Here is a 26159-nt window from a genome sequence, read left to right as displayed (position 1 = left end):
CCACCTCACTGCGTCTGCCCCGGGCCCCGCCCACCGCTCGCTGCCTCTGCCCCGGGCCCCGCCCACCGCCTCACTGCGTCTGCCCCGGGCCCCGCCCACCGCCTCACTGCGTCTGCCCCGGGCCCCGCCCACCGCTCGCTGCCTCTGCCCCGGGCCCCGCCCACCGCCTCACTGCGTCTGCCCTGGGCCCCGCCCACCGCCTCACTGCGTCTGTCCCGGGCCAGTCTCTACCTGCAGTTCTGTGAGGGGCGCTTGTTCTCCACCTGAAACGGAAATGCAGGGTCCCCAGCATTTTCCCGCAGCTCTGGTGGCCGCATGGTGTGACGCGTCGAGCGAGGCGTGTCCCTGCCTGTGGCACCTGAGGGGCTCGCCGGGGTCCCCGCAGGTGAAGGCTTTCAGGAAGCCCCACCCTCACCCTCGCCGCCCATCCCTGCTGCCCTCCTCCAGCCCAGCCCTCGGCCGATCCTCTTAGTCCCCCAGCGGCCCCCAGAACAGCCGTGCACCCCGGATTCTGGGATTCAGGGGCCACGAACTTCTTTCTTTTGAGGATGAGCCCTCGCTGCCTCTGCCCTCCGCCCTCTTCTTGCTCTGCCCCAAAGGTGGAGCCTCCCAGGACTTCTTCCTATGGGCCCTGCAGGATGTCAACTCCCCTTCCGAGCTCCCAGGGGTATTTCAGTACCAAGCCTAGAACCTGTGGCCGGCCTCTGTGGTTGACCTCGGTGGATGTGGCTGGCCCCAGCCCACTGAGGCCTGATCTGCTCCCGACCCCAAAGCCCAGGGTGTTGCCTTCTCAGCTCCTCTCTGTCCACAGGTGCAGCATGGTCTCCATGTCACCGACGCAGACGCAGATAAGGGGCATGGATGGACAGCTGTAGCCAAGGGCAGCCCTGGTTCTGGCCTGGGACTGGTGGTGATGGGGGTTGGGAGTGAGCACGCACGCACACGCCCCCAACCTCCTGTGACTGCTCCTTTGGGGCACACGGCAGGATTTTACTTTGTGGGGAAGATAACCACAGGGAGAGGAGTGAAAACCTTTATTTGGAAAAGTCAGCGACATGGATATGGTTCAGAAAAAAAACACAGAAGGAGCAAAACTAAGATGAACATAGAAAGGGGGCCTTTGATAAAACGTCGAACACATCACTATTCTGAGGAAGGAGAGGTTTGCGTTGTTTCTAGTAAGACACAGCCCTCTGTGGCACCAAGGGGCTCTCATGTCCAGTCCAGGCCCCAGTCTCTGCGGGAGGGAGGAGCAGACGGGGTTAGCACCGTTAATCTCGAGGGTCTTGAGTGCAGCCAGCGCCCCTGCGAGTACTCTCTGAGGTCGGGGTCAGTGCTGGTCAGCAGCGGCCTCCAGGGCTGTGGGGCCAAGGTCCAGGCCGGTCACCAGCAGGACCCTCAGGAGACGGGGCCGAGTCGCCGAGATTTATGTCTACAACGGCCTCCTGACCTTGGTTTCCCAAAACGAGACAGAGGCCAATGGCTGCCCCAAGCTGAGGAGAAGAGCTTGCTTTGAGTTTAATTGTAAAGTAACTGTTCGGTGAGGATTGGTGGGAAAAGCCAGCTATGGGGACAGAGGAGAGGGAGGCTAGTGCGGCACAGGCCCCGAGAGGGCGTCTTGCTCAGGCTGGTGGGACGCAGCACAGAGGTGCCTAGGGAAGGAGCTGCGCAGGCAGGAGGGAGGGCGGGCAGGAGGGCAGGGCAGGAGAGCCCGGGGTGGGGAGCCCAGGTGAGGCCAGCTCAAGGCTGAGCCCCAGAGGGCCCTGCACAGGTGACGCCAGCTCAGGGCTGAGCCCCAGAGGGCCCTGTGCAGGTGACACTGGCTCAGGGCTGAGCCCCAGAGGGCCCTGCACAAAGCAGGCAGCAGCGTTGTGTCCTGGCTTTCCAAGCTTTTCCTTAAAAAAAATCTAGCGAATCAGGTTGGTCGGGAAAATTCGCATCACATTTTACTCTGTTTAGTGATGAGTGGGGAGGGGTGGGAGGACAGGGTTTGGTGCCGGCGTGCAGGGTGGGCTAGCCCAGCGCCACCTTCCTGGAGACTGTCTGGTGGAAGACACCGCGGAGCAGGGCCTGGTAGCTGGGGACACGGAACAGGTGGCGCTCGCCGTAGGCCACGTCGTACTCGGCCGTCTTGCCGGTGACCAGGACGCGGATGTGGGGCTCATTCACCTGGCGGCCCACGACCACCACGAAGATCTCGATGCCTGCCCGCTGGGCTTCCTGCACGGCCTTCTCGATGGCAGCGGGCGTGGCGCCCTGCGAGTTGCCATCTGAGAAGAGCAGCAGCCTCTTCTTAGCAGCGCCGGACGAGGCCTCACGGTAGAAGCGGGTCACATAGCCCAGGGCGTCGTTGACGTCAGTGGCGTCGTTGATAAAGTCCATGGCATCGACGGCACTGGCCAGGGCCGTGTAGTTCTGCAGGAACTGCAGCGACGCCCGCTCTGGGCGCTGCTGGCCCGTGCCGCTGTACTGCACCACCGCCACCCGCACGTCGTGGGCGGGGTCCGTCCTGCCCGCTGTGAGGAAGCGCTCGGCCAGGCGCTTGGCGAAGCGCTTGGTGGTGTCAAAGTTGTGGCTGCCCACGCTGGCGGAGCCGTCCAGCAGGATGGTGATGTCAGCCGGGGAGGAGAACGTGACTGCGGGGCGGGGTGGGCAGCCGTTAGCATGAGGCCCTGGTGATGCAGTCGCAGTGGGCCGGCCAGAGAGCGTCTAAGCTCCCCAGAGAGGGCACGGCACAGTGGTGCTCAGCCACCGGAGTGAGCCATGCACCTACTCTCATGACCGCCAGGCCCTCCTCCCAGAGCCCCCTCCTCTCAGAGCCCCCGCCCCAGCCACGGTGCCCTCCTCCCCACGTGTCCCGGCCGCCGAGGTACTCACTGGGGCAGGTGTAATCTGGACACTTCTTGTCTGTAAAAGAGAAAAGCCGTGCAGTGTGAGCCCACTGCTCCACCTATAACCCCGCAAGGAGATGTCACAGGACCTCCCGGCCGAGCACAGGGGTGGCCGTGCCCCCAGAGGTCACAGCGAGCTAGGAGGAGGATGCCTCTGGGACAGCCCCAGGTGGCCCCGTGCGCACCTACAGGGGTGGCCGTGCCCCCGGAGGTAACAGTGAGCTGGGAGGAGGCCTCTGGGACAGCCCTGGGCACCTGCGCGCACCTACGCAGATCTGGGACGGCCCTGGGCGCCTGCGCGCACCTACGCAGATCTGGGACGGCCCTGGGCGGCCCCGCGCGCACCTACGCAGATCTGGGACGGCCCTGGGTGGCCCCGCGCGCACCTACGCAGATCTGGGACGGCCCTGGGTGGCCCCGCGCGCACCTACGCAGATCTGGAACGGCCCGGGTGGCCCCGCGCGCACCTACGCAGATCTGGGACGGCCCGGGTGGCCCCGCGCGCACCTACGCAGATCTGGGACGGCCCTGGGCGCCTGCGCGCACCTACGCAGATCTGGGACGGTCCCGCGCGCACCTATGCAGATCTGGGACGGCCCCGTGCGCACCTACGCAGATCTGGGACGGCCCGGGTGGCCCTGTGCGCACCTACGCAGATCTGGGACGGCCCTGGGCGGCCCCGTGCGCACCTACGCAGATCTGGGATGGCCCTGGGCGGCCCCGCGCGCACCTACGCAGATCTGGGACGGCCCCGCGCGCACCTACGCAGATCTGGGACGGCCCTGGGCGCCTGCGCGCACCTACGCAGATCTGGGACGGCCCCGTGCGCACCTACGCAGATCTGGGACGGCCCCGTGCGCACCTACGCAGATCTGGGACGGCCCTGGGCGGCCCCGCGCGCACCTACGCAGATCTGGGACGGCCCCGTACGCACCTACGCAGATCTGGGACGGCCCGGGTGGCCCCGCGCGCACCTACGCAGATCTGGGACGGCCCTGGGCGGCCCCGCGCGCACCTACGCAGATCTGGGACGGCCCAGTACGCACCTACGCAGATCTGGGCGGTGACATTCTTCAGGAAGGCATCCTCCAGCAGCTCTGCGTAGTTCTCCTTGACCAGCGAGAGGCCGGGCCGGCCCTGGGACGGTACCAGGCCTTGGCAAGAAATGACATTGAGCTGGTCGGAGCCTGGGACGAAGTCAAACACGTCTTTGATGCCCACGGAGACCACCTGTGGGGACAGACAGTATCGGTGTGGCGCAGCCTGCTCTGCCCTTGTCTGGGGACAAGGCCACCCTGGCTGGCGGGGTGCCCTAGGCGGGGCAGGTGCAGCCTGGGGGTGGCCACCCCACCTGGATGCCGGGGCTGCAGAGCACGTTGAGCGGTGTGGTGTCCCTCTGAGTGTCTGAGCGCCCGTCAGTGATGACCAGGGCGATGCGGTTGTTCGGGCTGGGCGGCAGCAGCTGGTCCCGCGTGTACTGCAGGGCCTCCCCCGTGAAGGTGCCGCCCGCCATCCACTGCAGGCTCTTGATGGCTCTGCATAGCAAAGGGCAGGAAGGGCCGGTTGGGGCCAGGCCTGCCGCGGGGCCGAGCCCACCTGGGATCAGGGGTCAGGGCCGACCTGCCACGGGAACAGGGGTCGGGGCGAGGGGTGGGAGGGTCCTGGCCGCGTGGGGCACTCACTCCTTGAGCTCCTGCACGTTCCGGATGCTGGGGCTGCGCAGGCTCACGTGCTCCTGCATCTGGCTGTGGCTGTACTGCACCACACCCGCGTACGACTGCCCTGGCTCGAACTGTGGGACCGGCACCAGGGTCAGGACGCGAGTGCTGCCCCAGGTCCGCATAAGCTTCCCAGGGGTGACTCTATTGGCTGCGGGTGCCCAGAGGGTGGCATGGCCCCCAGGACCTCAGGACCTAGGTCCCCTGCGATTGGCTCCAGGTGCGCAGAGGGTGGCACAGCCCCCAGGACCTGGGTCCCCTGCGATTGGCTCTGGGTGCCCAGAGGGTGGCACAGCCCCCAGGACCTGGGTCCCCTGCGATTGGCTCTGGGTGCCCAGAGGGTGGCACAGCCCCCGGGACCTGGGTCCCCTGCAAAGCAACCTTCCTTGGTGGATGAAGCCCTCCTGGGTTCTGTCCACGAGGGACAAGCCCACACCCAGCACTCAGGACCCCAGACTACCGCCCTTCAAGGAGGGGGGGACCCTCCCTCATCTGGGGCACCTGTGTAGAATGGGCCAGCCTCGCCAGGTGGAGCTGGAGGCCTGGACGGGCTGGCGCATGCCTGGCATCCTTGTCACGAGTAGGGAAGTCACAGGGATGCAGCGGTGGCCTCGGGAGGCTGAGGTCTGGCGCGGGCAGGGGCGGCCGGCAGGGTCGGGGTGCACCTGGGCTTGACAAAACCGGGCGGGGTGAGGCCTCACCTTGACCAGCTCGTCCCGGCTCAGCCGGTCGATGACCTTGACGACGAAGTCCTTGGCAATCTCGAAGTTCTGCAGGCCAATGCTCTCTGAGCTGTCCAGCACGAACAGGAGGTCGATGGGGCCGCACTTGCATTCTGCAGGCGGGGGCGGTGTCAGCAGAGCACGCCCCTCCCCTCCAGTGCCCTGGCCCCTCCCCTCCACCGCTCTGGCCCCTCCTTGGCTGCCACGTCCTCACTTGACACGTTGGGGTCCCCCCGTCTCAGCCCCAGAAGAGCCCACCCCCTCCCATGGCCCCGTAAAGGCTGCTCTGTCCGGCGGCTGGTCAGGGCCGGCGTTGCTCAGCCAGGCTAGGGAGGGGCCTGTGGGCCAGAATGATGGAGCAGGCACCCCCCCCCCCCCAGCCTGCTCCTGGTTATTTCAGTTATGGGTGAAAGAGGGCGGGGCCCAGCCCAACACCCGGGAACCCTGCTGGCTTGGAGCAGGCCCCAGAGGGGGCGGGCAGGTACAGGGAGCTGCGGGCGGGGACCAGAGTGCCACGTGCTGTCCTGTGACATGCGTGGGACCCAGGCCTCGCTCCCCCACCCCCGGAATCCATTCTCTCAGGAGCTAGAGCCTGGGTCTCACCACAGCAAGCTGAGGAGAAGAGAAAGAGTCAGTTAGACCAGTCAGGGCCGCGTCCTGCGCACGTCAGAAAGGCTTCTACTCTCGGGGCAGCCTCCCCCCTTCCCTGGCCTCCCTCCTTCCCCGGCCTCCCCCCTTCCCCAGCCTCCTGCCCCGCCTCCCCGCCTCCCCGGCCGCCCTCCCCACGTGGCAGCTCTGCACCGCACCGGCGACTCTCAGCCTGTGCGGGGACCCGGGGGCCTGGGAGGGCTTTGGAGGCCGGTAGGGGCTGGCTGAGGAGCCTCCTCAAGGATGTACCCAGAGACCCAGGCCCCCAACAGTGGAGAGACCCTTCTAGGAGTGGAACAGGCCAGGCTGGCGGCCCTGCTCTCCCTAACAAGGACGGCTTCTCAGAGATACTCACAGCACATTTTCATGATGATGTCCAAAATCTCGCATTCCTGGGGAGGGAGAGACAAGGGTACTGGGGCCATAGACAGCCCCTCCCAGCAGGGACTGTGGGCTGCTGGATCTCTAGGTCACCCTCCCTGGGGCCCCCACAGGGCTGGGTTTGGGCAGGAGGTTCTTTGCAGGTGTGCCCGGCTCTGCCCAGTACACCCCTGCTACTGGGCTGGACCCCTGACGTGGTCATAGAAACAGCGCAGTCATGGGTCTCCCCATGGCCGTCACGGGTCCCCTCATGGTCCTCATGGGTACAGGTCCCCCCATGATCCTCACACGTCCCCCCCCATGATCCTCACACATCCCCCGTGATCCTCACGGGTCCCCCCATGATCCTCACACGTCCCCCCATAATCCTCACGGGTCCCCCATGATCCTCACATGTCCCCCTCCATGATCCTCACATGTCCCTCTCCATGATCCTCACATGTCCTCCCATGATCCTCACACGTCCCCCCCCATGACCCTCACGGGTCCCCCCCGTTCCTCACATGTCCCCCCATGATCCTCATGGGTCCCCCAATCCTCACGTCCCCCCATGATCCTCACACGTCCCCCCATGATCCTCACACGTCCCCCCCATGGTCCTCACACGTCCCCCCCCCATGATCCTCACACATCCCCCCATGACCCTCACGGGTCCCCCCCATGATCCTCACGTCTTCCCATGATCCTCACACGTCCCCTCTATGATTCTCACACGTCCCCCTATGATCCTCACGGGTCCTCCCATGATCCTCACACATCCCCCCCATGATCCTCACATGTCCCCCATGATCCTCACATGCCCTCCATGATCCTCACATGTCCCCCATGATCCTCACGTCCTCCATGATCCTCACATGTCCCCCATGATCCTCACGTCCTCCATGATCCTCACATGTCCCCCATGATCCTCACGTCCTCCATGATCCTCACATGTCCCCCATGATCCTCACGTCCTCCATGATCCTCACATGTCCCCTCTATGATCCTCACACATCCCCATGATCCTCACATGTCCCCTCTATGATCCTCACACATCCCCCCATGATCCTCACAGGTCCCCCCCATGATCCTCACATGTCCCCCCCATGATCCTCACGTCTTCCCATGATCCTCACATGCCCTCCATGATCCTCACATGTCCCCTCTATGATCCTCACACGTCCCCCCATGATCCTCACACGTCCCCCCCCATGATCCTCACACGTCCCCCCCCATGATCCTCACACATCCCCCCATGACCCTCACGGGTCCCCCCTATGATCCTCACACGTCCCCCCCATGATCCTCACGTCTTCCCATGGTCCTCACATGTCCCCCATGATCCTCACATGTCCCCTCTATGATCCTCACACGTCCCCCTATGATCCTCACGGGTCCTCCCATGGCCGTCACAGGTCCCCAGGGCCTGGCACCAGCTCTTTGTCCACAACCCACCCCCCCCTGTGAGCAGCGTCTACAGGAGCACCCATGGACAGGACCCACACCCCAAGGGATGGAAGCTGCAGTGGTCGCCCCCAGCAATGTTCACAGAGCCCCACTTACGTCCGGCCCAGGCGGTCCTTGGTGTCCTGGGGGTCCCTGTCCGAGAAACGGAGTAGAGGAGCTCTGAGGGTGAGGAGCCCACTGTGCTTCCTGAGCTGAGACAGCCCCCACCCCCAGGGCCCTGCCCCTCATCAAGCCCACCCCTGCCCGGTCTCTCCCTACCCAGCCCCTCGTCCTCCAGTGACGGTGCTGTGAGGGCAGCTGGGGCTTCGCACACTGGTGGTCCAGGCAGCCATCCCAGGTGGGCCCCACCCTGAGGACCCACTGTGTCCCTGGGCTCGGCTCTGCTGCCCTGGCCACCACCTGGCCCTGGTGACCGGCACCTCCCACCCCCAGGGCCTCCCAGATGACGTGCTCCCCAAAACTCCCTCCCGCCGCCTCCCACTCTCCCAGCCTCTTCCAGTGTTCCCCAGCCCCAGCATCCAGCGTCCCAGGCACAGCCCACCGTGGCCTCACCCAGCCACATCCACCCACCTGGGGGCCCTCGGGACCCCGGTACCCCTTTGCTCCTTTGACTCCTCGGGGTGCAATGTCGTTGTTCTAGAAGGGAACAGCGTTGTGTCAACGGACGTGCACCACCCGGGCATCTGCGCACTGGCCCCGTCCACAGAGCGTCCAGCAGCCGGGGCCCATGAGGCCTCCCCAAGCTGGTCCTGGTCCACTGCCCTTCAAGGGCCCAGCCCTCTGTGGCTCAGGTGGACTTGGGGCTGGCCCTGCCTCCCATCCACACTTACATCGTCTCCGGGGTCCCCGGCTTCTCCCTCGTCCCCCTTGAGGCCGGGGTAGCCCTTCGTGCCCTGCAGTGACGGGAGAGCACTTGGTTAACAAGGGTTTTATTTTGTTTTTAGGAAGTGGAAATTTTAAAAGGAAAAAAATAAAGATAAGAGAGGCACTCTTCTGTTCCCTTCCCCCACCACACACATTTCCTGGGCTGGAGAAACTGGGTCCCGGAGTGGCCTAGAGAGCCGTGGGGCGGCCTCTGGGGCTGGGCCTGCCCTGCGCACCGAGGGGAGATCGGTCACCGGGCAGTCAGGGCCGTGAGGGGACCGACAGGCCACACCACAGTGGGAGCCTCGCAGGGCCTGCAGGAGCCGATGCCAACTGGGGCTGTGGCCACAGACAGTGGGGCAGCCGTGGGTGCCTGTGTACCCCGTGTGTTTGCTCGGGAGCCTGTTTGCACATGTGTGTTCACACGTGCGTGTCCCTGTGACTGAATGTGTGTGTGCCCACAGCCAGATGGAGGAGGGGGTGTACTCACGTTTATCCCGGGAGGGCCCCTGTTGCCCGGATACCCCTGTCGTGGAAAAGCAGGGCAGTGATACCGGGTTCTGATTTGAGAGGGGAGGCTGTGAGGGGCGCACAGCGGAAGGGCCTGAGCTGACAGAATCCCGGCCATGGAATTCTTGGGCCAGCCGGCAGTCCTGGGGCCAGCCCGCCCACCCAAGAGTGCCCAGTCCACTAAAGAAGGCGCCGCAGGCAGCTTGGGCATGTTCCTGTGGGCTCAGCCTCCGGACACTTACGGGGAAGCCGGGGAAGCCCTCGGTGCCATTTCCAGCGGGGCCGTCTTCTCCCTGGGGGAGCAGAGTAGCTGTCACCGTGCGAATCGGCCTGGCCTGGGATACCCACTGGCCGGCACAGGCCCGGGAGCACCTCACCCGCAGGGCCCCTCCGTCAGCCCAGAAGCCGGCTCCCTCCCCTGGGGCCACCCTGCTGGTCCCCGTGGACCCTGGGACCCGGATCTCGGGGCAGGAGGGGCCCTGCCGAGGCGGCCTCTGGCTCAGGTGCCAACTGTGGCCAGGAGCCAGTGATGCTGCGGGCGCTCCCGGCCCGGTCAGGGACCCCAGGCAGCTCCACAGTGCGGGGCTGGGGCTTCCCAGGGCCTCTGGCGGCCAGGCCTCCGCCCCAGGGCCCGAGCTGTTGGACACGCACCCTTTCACCCATCAGCCCGGGGTCTCCAGGGGGTCCGGCAGGTCCTGGGGCTCCTCTGGCACCCTGAGGAGGAAGAGGAGGCGTGAGGGGAGCAGGCTTAGCATGGTGACCTTGGAGGGAAGCAGGGCCCTCCTGGGGCCGGGAGAGGTCCCATCAGGAGCCAGGACACCGAGGGCCATAGAGTCCTCAGAGGGCGCGGGGCCAGCACTGGGCAGACAGTGGGTTCTGGATCCTCAGGCCCCCCCTGGGTGGGGAGTGGGACTCACCTCGGACCCTGGGGGACCCTCATCGCCTCGGTAGCCTTTAGGTCCGATAGGGCCAGCCTCGCCCTGTAGAGAGATGGATATGGCACGTTGGACCGCAGGCCTCACCCAGCCTGAGCCCTCCCTGACCCTAAGCTGAGGGTCTCAGACCAAGAGGCATCAGGGCCCCCGGGCTCCGGCCCCAGTCCCATCAGCGCAGGGGGAGAGCCAGGCCCACTCTTGGGTCTGACGAAGGGCCTGCACGAAGGGCCTGGGCACAAGTGTTGAAGCCCTTCGGTGGGCGCCCAGCTGGGGCCTCAGGCCCCCACAGAAGGGTGAAGCCTCTCCCAGATGACTTCGGTGAGTGCCCGGCTGGTGCCTCAGGTCCCCACGGAGGGGTGAAGCCTCTCCCAGATGACTTCGGTGGGCGCCCGGCTGGTGCCTCAGGTACCCACAGAGGGGTGAGGCTACAGGTCCCCAGGCCGCAGACCACCTGCCCCTTCTCCTATCAGAGTGGCCCCAGACTGCGCTCCCTCATGGTCCCCTTTGGGCCTGGCCTGGTCCCCTTAGCCCACCCCCAACCGCAGGACCCTCTGTGGGCTGAGCCTGGACACCACCCTGCCCCCACCTGCACCTGAGGCTGCCTGCTGGACTTCCTTGGGTCCCCCACATCTCATGAGGACCCTGTGGGGGTCTATTTCCAGAGCTGGCCCCAGCTCCCACCTTTGAGGGCCTGCTCCGTGGACAGCTCCAGCGGCGAGTCCCTGCCCTTCCGAGTCTAGCCCAGGCACCCCAAGCACTTCCCAGCGCGCCCGGCTGAGCCAAGAAGGGAGCCGTGTGCACATCGCCCGGCCCACCTGGCCCACCTGGCCCACCTGGCCCCAGCCATGAGCCTGGTCGGACGCCTGTCCCTGGCCTGTGCCTGCTCGGACGCCTGTCCCTGGCCTGTGGTTAGGCTGATGCTTCCCGATGAGGCCTGTCCGGTGGTTCAAATGTTTACAACTTCCCCACTACCAGACTTGGCCCATTCACCATCCTGACCCCGTGGCCTCCACCAGGCAGACAGGAGGCATCTAGTGTATTGCTCTTTCTACCCCAACTGTGCAAGCACCCAGGCCTGGCTGTGAAGCTCCTGCACCCTTCGTGGTCAACGCCCCAGCAGTCAGGACTGCACACTTGACTGGGGACTTTGCACACAGGCCTCAAGGAGGTCCAGAAGCCCACCAAACTTGGGGTTCAACAGGGGTTAGTCTGGTACCCTGAGATCCTGCCTTGGGAACACGAAAAGGGGGCCAGGAGGAAGGATGGAAAGGAGGTCTCTGTGCCCTGGGCCAGGTGAGTGGGAGGCAGAAGGCCTGGACCTCACCACACACAGTCAGACTGTGCCACAGACAGCAGGAGGCCAGACTGGGCAGTTTCTGCAGAGCACCTCACTGGGGGCACCTCCTGGGACCAGCCCTGAGGGCCCAACTGCTTCTGGCATCCACACAGGGAGAGCCCCATGCTGGGCAGGGTGGAGGGGAGGGGTAAGGCTGGCAAGGGCTGAGCAGGGAGGTTCCGGGAGCAGGGAAAGCCCGGAAGACCAGCTGGGAGCCCAATGTCCAGATGGACAAATGTGGCTCCAAAGCCACCTATCCACACCCCCGGGCCCCGAAAGGCCCCAGGGAGGCTCCAGGTGAACAAGTGCCTGCCTCGGCCAGGCAACTGTGAGTCATGGGTCACATGGTGCCCTGGTCTCAGGCGTTGGGGGAAACCTCCTCCAGGACAGCAGCCTAGAGACTATTCCCAGACCCCCAGGCACGGGACCCACCAGCCCCTGTGCAGCCTGCCCCACGGCCCTGGAGGCCCTGCAGCCGGCCTGCTCACAGGACTGCCTCTCTTACCACAACCCTTTGAAAGTGGCTTTTTTTCTTATAGTGGCTACTGATTACTTTGAAAACTGAACATATAAAACAGGCAGGGTGTGGTTAGAATTCTCCGAGCAAGTCCTGGCCTCTGAACGCTCATTCCCACTGAGACTTTCAGCTACCAAGGTCTGGAGCAGCCTCCCAAGCCTGGAACGTGGCCCTGGGCCGTCCCCTCCCCACAACCTGCCACTGGCTGCATGGCCTCTTCCACGCACTGTGCCCTGCACCTGGCCCTGTCCTGGGTGACCACACGGGAAGTCAGATCAGCCTCAGGGCTGGAGCCCCGGGAGCTCAAAGAGCAAAGAGGATCAGAGACTGAGGCCGTGCACTTCCCCAGGAAGGTGTCGGGAGCCCTTTCTGCCCCTGCCATGAGCGGCACGCAGGACCAGGTGGACGAACGGCCCAGACCCCGCCTGCCAAGCCCTGCCCTGGTCCTAATCTATGACACAGGTATTTTTAACAGCTGTGTAACACCCGTTGGCACCACAAAAGCACGATTTCACCTCGTGCACAGAAATACAAATGTGACTTGCACTGGGACGGCCTCTCCCATCTCCCTGGGTCTGAGGCCCGGTCTTGCTGGACGTCTGAGACAGCTGCCGTGCCCAGGGTCTGGCCTTGTGTGCGGTGTGTGGGCAGCTGCGCACATGGAGCCGTAAGGTCGATTTGTCCACAGAAGCAGACAAGCTCGGGAGCACAGACTTGCTGTCTCCGGGCGTGACCGTGTGGAGGCCTTCCTGTCCCCGTGGGGCAGGTGAGCTCCGGGAGGAGGCAACGGCCCAGCCCAGCCTGCGGGCAACACCACACTGGAGTCACCATCATGGCAGTCATCAGAATGGGGGAAGAGACAGAAAGCCGCGCGGCGTGCACAGTGATTCCAGAGGCTCGGAGAAGGGAATTTAGAATGAGATGAAAGTGCATTTTCATCCTGACACCCTGGGATTCTGGAAACCTCCATAGCCTCACACTCCCCAGTTGACCTCCAGCCACAGTCATGCCTGGCTCCTGACCCAGAAAAACAAATGCTGACCAAGCTCCCAGTGTCTCCCAGGGGCTCCAACACCTCTTCCTCACTGTGAGGCACCCTTGCCCCGGATGGGCCCCCAGACAGCGCTTCTCCACCTGGGCTGAGCGTCTCAGCGTCAGGCCCCCGGGCGCTGGGCCTGCTCTCAACAATCCACACCAGCCCGGCCCAGGCCGCGCCTCACCCCCTGCAGCCGGCTCCCACGCAGGGACACCCCCGAGATCTACGGAAACACAGACGCCCTCAAACGGAAATGAACAGACCCCCAGTGCGTGAGCTGCTGGAGCACTTCTACCCCCAAAACCCAAATTGGCCAACGCCCCCCAACCCCACAGCGCTTCCTACCGGGTCTCCAGGGACACCAACGGGGCCTTCTCTTCCCTGATCACCCTGCAGGCCAGCTTCACCCTGAGGAGAAACGAGCCGTGAGTGTGGAGCTGGGCCATCCTTGGGGAGGACGGCTGCCCGGGCACGCTGGGAGCCACAGCATGCTGTCCAGGTGGTCACTGGGCTGTTCCGGCCTTCCCTCCCCCCACAGCCCCTTCCTGGCCTCGCCAAGCGTTTCCTCGGCCCACGTGCGTGGCCATCGGCGTGGCTGGCTATGGCTATCTTCATTCAGGAGGCCGGCAGCTCCTCCTGGGGCCCCAGAGGCGTCCCTGCGTGCATCCCTGCTTCTCCAGCAAGCTCCGTGGACCCGGCAAGTGTTTGTAGCCACGGACTTGTGGCCCGCCGGGAAGCTGGAGCCGCGTGGCTGGCCCTTCCTTTGAGCTCTGCCTGGCTGTCAGTCTCATATCCTGATCTCAGAGGAGTGGGCCTAGAAGGCAGTCTGAGTCATTAAGTCACACGATCCCTGCTTTGATGTCCCCCCGACCCCTCCACGGGGGCTGTGCGCTTCTGGGGAGCTCCCAGGGAGGAGGTCAGAAATCCCCCACCCCCCACTGGGGAGCGAAATCCCTCGGTGGCGGCGACTCTGGCCCTGGCTCAGCTCTCTGGCCCTGCTGGAGCCCTGCCTGTCTGTCACAGCACACAACAGCCGCATGTCTTGATTCTCGGACAAGGGGGCACCCGGGGGCGCTGCCTCTGAGGCCTGGCGGCTTGGCTGGGCACACTAGGGCATTCTCTCCCCTTCACTCTGCCCGCCAGGCCCTGGCTTTCCCTGAGCCGGACGGGACTGAGACGCCCGGAGTCTGCCAGCTGCCCCGCCCCACATCCAGCACAGCTTTCCCAGCAAGTCACAGGGACAGAGAAGGGCCCTGTGCTTCTGCACCCTGAGGCTGGGCTGTGGGGTGGCCTAGCGAGGCCCACGGTCCACGGAGCTGAAGGTGGGGGGTGGCCTCTGAGGCCGCCGGCATCTCGGCTCTGGGGCGAGTTTTCCATGTCAAGACTTCCCAGGCAGGCGCCCTGTAGGCCTAGCTTCCCGTCTGGGGTACTGACCCAACTTCCTCACGCTGGGAATTTTAACTAAGGAAAATTATTCCAAAGAAGAACCCAAGCTCGGATGCAGAAACGTGGACGCCGCCTGGTGGGAAAGTGGGCACCGGGTCCACGGGCAACGCCTTCACACGAAACAGGTCCCAGCATCAGGCACGTGGCTGGGCGCCGGCTTCAGGGGCTGCCCTCCCTGACGGCGTGGGGATGGGCTGGCCACGTCGAGGGGCCACAGGGGCTTCATGATGTGTCCTGTGGCTCTGGAGGCCTGACCCAGCCCCAGCCTCCGCCTGCCCCTTCCTGGGGTGGGTCCCAGGTCCAGGAACTGTGACTCACAGGGTCTCCTCTTGGTCCCCGCGTGCCTGGGGTCCCCCGTGGTCCTCTCTCTCCAGGGCCGCCCTGAGCGGAGAGACATGGAGGGGAGAAGCCTCAGCTGCTGGAACTCACACCCAGCTGGGGTGGGGCTTGAGGCCTTGCCTGGACCGACTCCCCCAGCAGGACCCCTGGGAGGGGCCACCCCTCCACCGCATGCCCCACGGTTGCAGAGGCCGGAATCTCCTGGTTCCCCAGGTCCCACCCGCTCTGAGACTGTGGGAAGAGGCGTCCTGGACATGTGGGTGAAGAAACCCATTTGTCTTGGGCAGGAGGCCATGGCTCTCAGTGCTGGGAGGGCCAGACTGGGCCGCAGAGGCCACGTCCACAGCTACACGGTGAGGCCAACAGCGCAGGCTGCCCCTGCCCCACTCACCCGCTCCCCGGGGGCACCGTCAGGTCCTGGGTTCCCCTGGGATGAAGAGAAACAGACGCCGGCGTTAGTCTGGTGGACACACTGCATTTGGTCTCAGGGACGTGGAGTAGACCCCGAGCAAAGAGGATCAGAGGCTGAGGCCATGCACTTCCCCAGGAAGGTGTCGGGAGCCCTCACTCACCTCGTCGCCCGCCTCTCCTTTCTCTCCGGGGGGCCCAGGCTCTCCCGGCTGGCCCTGTGGGGAACAAGGGTTGAATGGTCGCTCCATCTCCTTGACCCTCCCTGGGCCCATACCTGGCATGTGTGGGGGCTGTGCAGCTCCTCACCTCGTCTCCAGGTGGTCCCGAGCTCCCTGGTCTCCCCGCCTCCCCGTCAGCTCCAGGCTCGCCCTGGGGAAGACCGGGGGAGTCACACACGCTGGCAGGGGCGTGCACCAGGGGTGCAGCCGTCAGAGGCCACATCCAGGGCCTCTCACCCATACTTCAGGCCACTCCCTCTGACCAACACTGTCTGAGCCCAGACCCCCCAGCACCCTCAGCCATCCACAACCCTGCACAAAGACCTCCTGGAATGCTCCAACCTTGTTCCCTGTGAGGCCCAGCCAAGGGCCATCTTGTCTAAGGGGCAGGATTTGGTTCCCATTAGAGAAGGCACAGCTTTGCCAGGCTGGCAAATTGGCAAACTCAAATCTAGGGCCTGGAGGGTAATCTGGGAACTTGAAGATGAGATTTGGAAACCGTCTGCTGGGTTCTAGGAGCTCGTCTGGGAACGTTTGGGGTGGGGTCAGCATTCGCCTTTGTCTTCCCCAACACTTCAGCTTCAACAAAGAAACTCCAGAGAAAACACCAGCAACGGCGACTCAGCTTTGTCAGACGAAAAAGCTCCTTCTCCCGCCTCGTGCTCCCACCCTCCCGCTGCCCACTCGCCCTCCCACCCGCTCACCGCCCTCCTCCCGCCCCTGCTCACCACCCTCCCGCCCACTCGCCACCCTCAGTGCCACCCAGCCCATTCTCAGTTCTGAGAGCCATTCTGGGCTGCGGCTCGCAGGCTAGGAGTGACGCGGTGGGGTCCCATCTGTGCCGAGCGAGCGGCAGGTGCGGGGGACAGAATGGCGGAGGCCTGAAGGCCCTCGGGCTGCAGGGAAGGCTCCGGGCGGGAGCGCCACGGCCGCTGTCCCCACGGTGGGCACTGTCCCCGCTGCTCCTCTGCCTGCCTCCAGCCTCCACCAGCTCCTCCCCTCTAAGGCCGCACGGGTGGCCGACATGCTCGGACCAGGACTTGCTTCCAGGAGAGGTTTCCAATTCAGCGCTTGGCCAACCGTGAAGGCCCTGGTCCTCCAGGGGCCGCGAGTCACTCACCTTTCCTCCTTTCAGTCCAAAGGCGCCGGGGTCTCCCTTGGGGCCGGGGGGTCCTTGAATGCCCTGGAGAGAAGAGGGCAGCATGACACCACCGGCAGAGGCCACCGTGGCCTCTGGCAGCAGCCCCAGACCGCCCAGACAGAAGTCAAAATGGTCCACACGAGGTGCTGCTGACAGCGCTAGTTTTAAAGTATCAGTGAAAGGAAGTGACTTACGTCAAACCCGGGCGAGCCCTTGCAGCCTGGCAGGCCTGGGTACCCCATCTCCCCCTGGAAAGAGGAAGAAAACTAGAAAATCTGACGGCCAAGTGGGTAAACTGAGGCCAATCACCTGTCAGACTTTGTGCCCTCCATGCCCTCCACACCCTCCCTGGAAAGCCCCGCCTAGCAGACACCCCCCTGGGGTCACCTTCACACCGTCCACCCCACTCCTCCCTGTCCCTCCTGCCGGGATCACCTCACCCCATCCCTCCCCGTCCCTCCCCGTCCTTCCCCTGGTCACCTTCACACTGTCCACCCCATCCCTCCCCGGGTCACCTTCAAGCCGTCCACTCCGTCCCTCCCTATCTCGCCCCATCCCTCCTCGTCCCTCCCTGTCCACCCCATCCCTCCCCGGTCACCTTCACGCCATCCACCCCATCCCTCCCCGTCCCTCCTCGTCCCTCCCCATCCACCCCATCTCCCCCCAGTCACCTTCACGCCATCCACCCCGTCGATGCCACGCTTGCCCTTCTCTCCCTGTGAGGCGGGAAAACGAAGGCAGGAGTCAGATGCAGGTCAGACATGCTGCCGTGGGGGCAGAACTCCCCCCTCCCAGCAGCCCACGCTCACCTTGTAGCCCTTGGGTCCCCTGGAGCCCTGCGGAGACAGGAAGCGGGTGTGAGGGGGTATTTGGGGTGGGGAGGGCAGGGCAAGCCTGGCTTAGGCCCACGCGAGGCAGGGGCTTGGGTGCCCCCAACCCGAGGGGACAACATCACTGCTGAGAATCATGGGGACTGACAGTGATGGGGAGGGGCCGCTCCACAGAGGGTAACCACCCGGGGTACCTCCGGCTCCGCAGAGGGTAACTGCCCGGGGGACCCCCGTTCCACAGAGGGTAACCGCCCGGGGGACCCCCGGCTCCGCAGAGGGTAACCGCCCGGGGGACCCCCAGCTCTGCAGAGGGTAACCGCCCGGGGGACCCCCGTTCCTGCAGAGGGTAACCGCCCGGGGGACCCCTGGCTCCACAGAGGGTAACCTCCCGGGGGACCCCCGGCTCCGCAGAGGGTAACCACCCGGGGGACCCCCGCTCTGGGGTGGGGTGAAAGTGACACAGGCGCCTTTGCTGGGTGCCTGGGTGGCTGTCCTTGTCCTTCCAGATGGAGGGGACGGCGAGGGGCGGTGGAGCGGGTCTGCAGGACACGTGGTCTCCCGTCGGGGACACTGTCCTCATATCCGGGGACACCCTCGTCCAGGATGGCACATCTGCGCCTGGAGAGACCAGCTCCGAGGTCGAGCCTCACTCACCTTCTCCCCACGGCTCCCTTTTTCTCCCTACACACCCAGCGCAAGAAGAGGAAGAGGAAGGCTTGTTAGTGCTGTGCAGGGCTGAGGGCACCACCGGGCTCGGGCCAGGAAACGGGGGGCACGTACCTTCATCCCCTGGTACCCAACAGGTCCGAGGTCCCCGGGTCTTCCCTGGAACACAGGAGGAGACGGTAAGACACCCCCGGAGGAGCAGGGGCAGGGGCCAGTCCCACCCAGCCCCACACCCCTCCCTCCAGCCCAGGCCTGGTCAGGCCGAGAGAGCGGCCCTGCTGCACGGGGCCCATGGTGCCGAGGCCCTCCAAGGTGGAGCTGGGGGAGGGAAGTCTATGGATAGGATTTGGGCCAAGGAGCCACGGCAGGGGCCCAGGACGGTGCCGGCCTGAGCACCCTGGGCCACCTCCCCACCCAGCCCCTCCCTGGCAGGGGGGCTTAGGGGCTGCCTGGGGGGCTGTGTGGAAGGATGGCTGGGCTGTGGCCCCTCCAGGTCTGCTCCCACCCACAAGGAACAGGCAGTGTGACTTTGGCACTCAGAACCCAGCCACTCTTCCGGAAGTTTCCGAGGCCTAGTCGTTCCCCGCCTCCAGCTTCTTAGGGCCCCCACCCCACAGTCAGGCACTCACAGGATCTCCGGCTTCTCCCTTCTCTCCTGGGAGCCCCGGCTTGCCTCGTTCTCCCTGGAACACAAAACAGGTCAAGGTTGGGGCAGCCCCGTTTCTTTCTAGAAAGCTGGCTCACAAAACAGGTTTTTAAAAAGACGCTTCATCCAGCCTTCAGGGATCAAGGGCTCTAAAGCACCTTCCCCATCACATCTGGTCAGCCTGGGTCTGGGAGCTCCAACCCGCACGCCAGCTCCCCCCACTCCCTGCCTTCGTTCCTGTCTGCTCGGCTTTGCTGACCCCCAGGCACAGGTGGGAGGGACGTGCAGCACAGAAGCCCCCCAGGGCCACGGCTCGACCCCCAGGAAATGGCCATGGGACTCGGGCCCACAGCTGCTGGGTTTGATGGTTTTTAGGAGACGCCAGAAATCTGAGGTCCATGAGCAGCCTCATGGCAAGTTTTAATTATCAGCAGCTAATTCTAACGTTTAAGGTCATCCTGTGTGAGCCACACAGAAGCAGGGGCCCCACATTCTCACCCTCCGACCTCCAGAAAGGTCCTTCTGAACAGAGTGCGGCTGAGGGCAGGGCGGACAGAGACACCCTCAGAAGCCCCCAGCGCCCCCGGGACAGTCCACACCCTGCACAGGCCGGAGCCTGCCTGCTGGACCCTCACCGTCCTCTCTACCTGGACCCTCCTAACACCGCCAGGGCAGCCCACACCCTGCACGGCCGAAGCCTGCCTGCTGGACCCTTGCCGTCCCCTCCATCTGGACCCCCGCCGTCCCCTCCATCTGGACCCCGCCGTCCCCTCCATCTGGACCCCGCCGTCCCCTCCATCTGGACCCCGACATCACCTCCATCTGGACCCCGCCGTCCCCTCCATCTGGACCCCGACATCCCCTCCATCTGGACCCCGCTGTCCCCTCCATCTGGACCCCCGCCGTCCCCTCTGGATCCTCATGGTGGACTTGGGTGCCCAGGAGGCTTTGGTCCTGCCACCCCCACTCCCAGGCCCCACAACACATGGGAGGAGCAGGAGTCACCACTCACCTCAAAGCCGGGGTCGCCCCGGAGCCCCGGAGGTCCTCTTGCAGGCTGCAAGGCAGAGGGGACGGTCAGCCAGGACCCCAGACTCAGGTTCCCAGGGTGCAGGGCACGGGGTCAGGGGTCGGGGGGCACACTCACCTGGCATTCGAAGGAGCAGCACTGTGGGGGGAAAGCATGGAGACGAGTCAGTGGGAAAGCCACGGACATACGGCTGGGACACAGGGTGACATGCGACCCAGGCACATGGGCAGACGGACACACGGATGGACGCACAGACGGACACATGTCCCAGGCACATGGGCAGACGGACACACGGATGGACCACAGGCGGACACATGTCCCAGGCACATGGGCAGACAGACACACGGATGGACCACAGGCGGACACATTTCCCAGGCACATGGGCAGACACACAGGTGGACACGCAGGGGGACACACATCCCGGGCACACGGGCAGACACGCAGGGGACATGTGTCCCAGGCACATGGGTGGATATGCATACGGACACGTGTCCCGAACACACAGGGTGGACGTGTGCGGACTCACGGCTGGGGGTGGTGGGGAGGGCTCTTACCACTTGCTCCACGTTATTTTTCTGAAAAGAGAAATGGAAATGCAGAATTACTTTCCACCTGCGGCCGCCGCGGGCCTCCCCGTCTCCTGGGCAGGGGCCTCACGATCATGTCCACGATGGTGTCGATGGTCTGGCTGATGGCCTCCTCTGCGTCGCGGCTCTGGCCCCAGTCAGCCGCCGTGAAGTTGCGCCGGTACGTGTGGTCCGTGGCGATGATGCTCAGACGCGGCTCCTGGGGGCAGCGTTCGGGGCGGGCTGAGCAGGGCTGGGACCCCTGATGGCCGGGGCCGCTTCCCACAGGGCCAGAGGGGAGGCTGGGCTGGGGCGCTCCAGGCTCCTCAGCAGGAGGGGCTGGCCTCTCAGGGGCAAAGGTGGCCGGCTGGAGAACCCACACCCTCCCGAGGACCAAAAGACGGTCCCAGCTGCCGGGGGCCTTGCAGCCGCCACTCCCTGTGGTTGGGGGCATCTGCCGGGGGGGGCCGGTGCCTACCAGGTGGTCGGGTGTGATGGCCACCGAGAAGACTTTGACGCCCAGGTGCTTGGCCTCGTTCACAGCATCCTCCAGCCCCCCACAGGGTTCCTTGTAGCCCTCCAGGGGGTGCCCGTCGGTCACCACAATCAGGTACTTATTCTCCTTCAGGTGGGAGCCCCTGGACAGGAGAGGGCAGCGTGAGACCTCGAGACTAGGTGGGGGAACTGGAGGGAGACCCAAGCCCGTCTGGGAGATGCCGGTCCCTGTCTCCCCGGGAGGAGCCGCCTCTCTCTGCTGATCCTGGCTGTACGGTGGGGGTTACTAAAAAGAACCTCACCATGGGAAATAACGCCCTGTGGGTCTCATTTCTCTAAACTGCTTTGGAAAATCCACGCCCTCCCAGGAGAGGCACCCATGACCCCAAAGGAGGCTCAGTTCCTGGGGTGCCCTGGGGCGCAAAGCCCCTGACCAGTGAGTGGAGGCTGAGGGTGGCAGGGAGCGTGCCCCTCCGAGATGCCTGCCGTGTCTACCCACAAGCTGCCTCAACTCAAGGCTGCTCGGTCACTGTGGCTCTTGCAGGAAATGGGTGTGATGAGCAAACAACAGGGCGATCCCAGAGTGCCCCAAATCCAACCCCCCGAAAGGGAAAGTGGGAGCAGCAGGAAGGAGGGCAGCATCGCAGGGCAGTCGGGCAGCCTGCTGGGGACGCTGAGCATCTCGGCCAGAAGGGCGAGCTCATTTAGGGGAGTCGTGTCTGTCTGCAGCTTCCACGGGGGGCCGCACTCTGACGTGCGTGGCCACATCCCCCATGCACCCCCTGCAGACAGCAGACGACTTCCTGAGACTCCAAGTCCCCCAGGTTCCAGCTTGGCACCAACTCTGGAGGGAAGTGGGCACAACCATTGGAAAGGGAATGTCCGGCCCACACCGGCCATGTGGTCCTCCGAGACCGACCTCGGGGAGAGGCTCTCCCCAAACCCCCCGCACCGCCTGGCTGGACAGGGCAGCCTCGGGGACCCCCACTGCGATCCTGAGGCCTCGTGAAGGGCTGGGTGTGGGGAGGCCACGTTCCCCTCTGGACACTCCGGGGCTTGCGGCCCCTGCGTCCCCACAGCTGGACACTGGGATGAGAGGAAACCCCTCAGTCCAGAAAAACCCCAAGAAAGCACGTGCTTCGGGTCTGATAAGTTTGTTTCAGTGATCCTAGCCCTGCTTGGTGTTGATGCTGTGGGGAAAACCACCCCATCTCTCTCAGTCTCTCAGTCTCTCTGCCTCTGTTTCCGGTCTCTCTGTCTCTGTCTGTCCCTGTCTCTCTGTCTGTCTCTGTCTGTGCTTCTCTCTCTGTCTCTCTGCCTCTGTCTTTGTCTCTCTCTCTCTGCTTCTATCTCTGTCTCCCTCTCTGTCTCTATCTCTCTGTCTCTGTCCCTGTCTCTATCTCTCTATTTCTGTCTCTGTCTCTGTCCCTGTCTCTGCTTCTCTCTGTCTCTCTGCCTCTGTCTGTCTCTGCTTCTCTCTGTCTCTGTATGTTTCTGTCTCTGTTTCGCTGTCTCTGTCTCTGTCTCTCTGTCTGCCTGTCTCTGCCCCTCTGTCTCTGTCTCTCTGTTTCTGTCTCTGTCTCTGTCTGTCTCTGACTGTCTCTGTTTCTCTGTCTCTGCTTCTCTCTGCCTCTGTCTTTTTCTATCTGTCTGTCTCTCTCTGTCTGTCTCTCTTTCTGTCTCTGTCCCTGTTTCTGTCTCTCTGTCTCTGTTTGTCTGTCTCTGTCTCTGTCTCTCTGTCTCTCTCTGCCTGTCTCTGTCCCTCTGTCTCTGTCTCTCTCTGTCTGCCTGTCTCTGTTCCCGTCTCTGTCTCTCTGTGTCTCTGTCTCTCTGTGTCTCTGTCTCTCTCTGTCTCTGTTTGTCTCTGTCTGCCTGTCTCGGTCCCTCTGTCTCTGTCACTCTTTGTCTCTGTCTCTCTCTGTCTCTGTCTCTATCTCTCTCTGTCTCTGTCTCTCTCTGTGTCTGTTTCTCCCTGTTTCTGTTTCTCTCTGTCTCTGTCTGTCTCCGTCTCTTTCCTGCCCACAAAGTGGGTCAGGGAGGCCGTGCAGCCTCCAAGAGAACAGGGAGGCTGCAGCTGAAGCCGCACAGGGACCCCAGGCCAACCCCAGCCCAGGCTGGGTACCACGTGTGAGAGCTGGCGTGGGCAGGAGGCTGGGGGCCACTCACCCCACGAGGAGCTGCTCCAGCCCCTTCTTGATGGCACAGTCGGTGTAGGTGCCCTTCCCAAAGTACTTGACCGCGTCCACGCTGCTTTTGAGTGCGTCGCGGCCGCCAGGCATGCGCGTGAGGCCTTGGATGATCTCCACCTCGTCACTGTAGTGCAGCGCGCCTGCGTTCCACACCAGGTTTCGGTCACAGCGGTAGTACCTGCCAGGAACAGGCACGGCGGGCGTGAGGCGGGCGGCCCCTGGCGCCATCGCTACCCGTCCCAGGGCGCGACGTCACCCAGATGGACAGGCTGCCCCACCCTGGCCGTGGCTGACACACAGCTGGACTTGCCCTGTGGCCCTGAGGCCGGCCCTCCTGGAAGGCTGTGCAGGCGGGTGTGGCCAGCAAGCAACCTGCGCCCCGATCCCTCAGGCCCTCAGCCAGGAGCCCTGAGCGTGTGGCCCTGCTGGGGTGGGGTCCTTGGGCCTGCAGTGGGGCAGCATGACAGTGGGGGAAGGAGGCACCCCGGGGACCTGAGCAGCCCCCTCACTGCCCTCTGAGCACCTGGGCCTGAGGCTCTCAGGGGTCTGCTCTGCCCCAGCCTGGGGTGGGCCCACCTCTGCCCCACCCACCCTCCCGCCCATTCAGCAGAGTGACCACGGCGCCTGCAGGAATCCAGTGGCAGCGACGTGGGGATGACTCCGCCCCATTTCACAGGTGGGAAACTGAGTCATGGGGAGACTGAGTTAAGGCAACAAGGGCGACTCGGGGGACGCTGGGCCACGTGGCCGCCCCTCCCCGGTGCCATCCACAGCCAGACCCCCCCACACACTGCTGCACGGGCCTGGCCATGTCCACTAAGCTCAGGGTTCCTGGTACCAATGGCTCCTGCTGGGCACGGTGTGGGCTGGAAGGTCCACCCTGCTGTTAGCGGCAGCCTCTGACTGTGCCCCTTCCGGTGGCGGGAGGCTCTGGCCCAGCGGCCGGTCAGCAGGGTCAAGGAAGACGGGGGGTCCTACGCCAGCTGTGTCCCCACTGCCAGGGCCCGTCTCAGTGGGGGAGCCCCGTTCTACATGCCCCCCCCCAGCGGCCCTGTGCACCCACAGGACCGACTCCCCTCTCCCCCCTGGTCTGTCCTCAGCCACACGCACAGATGGAGGAATGTGGAGCAGAGGGTGCCGTGTCCCAAGCCCAGAACCAAGCCTGGGGGCCCTGGGGCTGCAGAGCGACACCCCTCCCGGCTCCCGAGTCGGGGACCTTCAGAACGTGGGATCCAGGACCCAGGTAGAGGCTCTCACTGCCCACGGAACGAACCAGGGTCCAGGTGGTTAGTGAGGGGCTCCCGCGCACCAGGCAGGACTGCGGGTTCCCGCGCACCAGGCAGGACTGCGTGGCTGGGCCAATGCGCTGAGCCCTCTCGGTCAGCCTGCGGGAGCCTCTCTTCCCTACATCTCAGCCTCACTGTCACCTCGGCCCTGCTGAACAGGTGCCACCCCCGCGAGCAGGGTCTCAAACCAGCTCACTCTGGAAGGCGCTGGGAGAGGCTCAGACCAGCTCACTCTGGAGGGCGCCGGAAAGGGCCCCGGCCTCACTCTGGAGGGCACCGGGAGGGGCCCCGGTCAGGGCGACGCTCGCCCTTCTTAGAGGGGAGGTTGAGGCCGTCGCACCCGTGTTCCCCTGGGCCCCCACCCCTCCCTCCAAGAGGCCCAGAAGCACAGGAGGAAGGTCACGGGGCGTCCCTCCTACCTGTCCCTCAGGTTGTCGATGAAGCGCTTGGTGAAGGACTTGACTTTGTCCACGAGGGCTCCGTAGGGCTTCAGCCTCAGGGCCACACTCTCAGAGGTGTCCAGCACAAAGAACAGGTCCACGGGGCAGTCTGGCCGAAGATGGAGGAGAGGGGCCTTCAAGCTCTCGCCCCATTCCCCGAGTCTCTGCTGGGCCTGCCCTCCCGGCCAGCCCAGCGCCTGCAGCACAGAGCCCCGGGCCCGGAGAGGCTCTCTCGGGAAAAGGCAGCAGGACGTCCCTCGGTGGGGACGGTGGGGAGGGGGTGGAGTGACCCCAAACCGCTCCTGTGCCTCGAGGGGAGTCAGAAACCTTCACAACCTCCCCCGAAGGGCAGGGCGTCCCCGGCACGGGACCGGACAAGTGAGACCTCACGGGAAGGTTTCTCGCTGGATTCAGAACCAGCAGCGGCACGACTTATTCTAGAACGGGGGTGGGGGGGGGCCGTGCGTCTGGACTCACTGCCAGGTGAGGGGTCAAACGGATTCACGGGGCGCTGAGACAGCCCCGCACCAGCTCCCCCTCGCCAGGGAGCCCCTCCCGAGCTGCCTGCCGTCCGGCCCCGCTGAGAATGCTGAGTGCTGACCCTCTAGGGGCCCCGGCCAAGGCCTGGTGGGGCAGAGCTGGGCGCTGCAGCCGCCCCAAGCGGGGAGTGGGGTTCAGGGGCTCCAGGCCCCCAGTCTGCAGTTCCACGCGTGGGAGGGGACCCCGCGCATCTGGCCCTGGCCGGCAGCAAAGAGCGGGGGGTCTGGAGCCTGCACCCCAAGCCACCACTCACCCTGGAAGGCCACGGCCCTCGGGGTCTCCGGCTCATCCTGCGCGGCTGTCCAGCAGGCCTGCAGCAGCAGGGGCAGCAGAGCACGGGCCGCCCTCATGTCTCGGGCCTGCGGTCACCACACAGCGCGGCCAGGGCAGGGAGGGCCGCTGCCGCCGCCCAGAGACCGAGGCTGCCTTCTGCTCCCAGCCAGAGTGAGAGCGGAGGGCAAGGAGGGGAGGGGAGGGGCGGGAGGGGAGGGGAGGGGCGGGAGGGGAGGGCCGGGGCGGGAGGGGAGGAGCGGCCCAGTGAGTCACCACCTCCTTGCTGGGGTCTCTCCCTCCAGAACCGGCAGCAGCTCCGAGCCCAGGGCCCCGCCGGCTGTGGCTGGAGAAGGCGGTTTCCCTGGCTGGCTCGCCGTGGCCTGCAGTTCAGTTCCCGTGTCAGGGAGGAGGAAACTGCAGCAGCTGAATCAAATGTCTGAAAACCAGCGTGTCACCCAGGGAGAGTTCCTTGAAACATTTTTCGGTAGTTTCCAATCCAGGCGTCTCCATGTGGGACGCACGGGCAGGATCTCTCGCCTCTTCCCACCAACCGCCTCCTGCGGAGGACCTCGCCGTGAGCTGAACTGTTGCTTTATCAGATCTCCGCGTTCTTTTTTCACGTCAATATTTCTTCACAGT

The 26159-nt window shown here is 64.7% G+C and overlaps 1 protein-coding gene across 1 annotated transcript; it reads right to left on the bottom strand.

Moving 5' to 3' along the window:
• Positions 1-1019: 1019 nt before the first annotated feature.
• COL6A1 (collagen type VI alpha 1 chain) lies at positions 1020-26084 on the bottom strand. Its single transcript, XM_034947880.3, has 35 exons — positions 25501-26084; positions 24687-24816; positions 22959-23159; positions 20776-20935; positions 20389-20517; positions 20286-20306; positions 19849-19869; positions 19714-19758; positions 18685-18738; positions 18170-18214; positions 18044-18070; positions 17369-17395; positions 17231-17275; positions 16754-16807; positions 16539-16601; positions 15507-15569; positions 15362-15415; positions 15181-15216; positions 14769-14831; positions 13350-13412; positions 10098-10160; positions 9832-9894; positions 9423-9473; positions 9161-9196; positions 8637-8699; positions 8377-8442; positions 7903-7938; positions 6335-6371; positions 5935-5943; positions 5311-5444; positions 4574-4683; positions 4243-4426; positions 3938-4121; positions 2878-2907; positions 1020-2636 (listed from the first exon to the last, which is right to left on the bottom strand). Exons 1-35 carry the CDS (start codon positions 25595-25597, stop codon positions 2014-2016), a joined length of 3087 nt encoding a protein of 1028 aa, XP_034803771.3. The 5' UTR covers positions 25598-26084; the 3' UTR covers positions 1020-2013.
• Between the last annotated feature and the right edge of the window lie 75 nt (positions 26085-26159).

Source organism: Pan paniscus, chromosome 22 (genome assembly GCF_029289425.2).
Source record: "Pan paniscus chromosome 22, NHGRI_mPanPan1-v2.0_pri, whole genome shotgun sequence".
Classification (NCBI taxonomy): Eukaryota; Metazoa; Chordata; class Mammalia; order Primates; family Hominidae; genus Pan; species Pan paniscus.
This window is presented reverse-complemented; position numbering and strand designations above follow the sequence as displayed.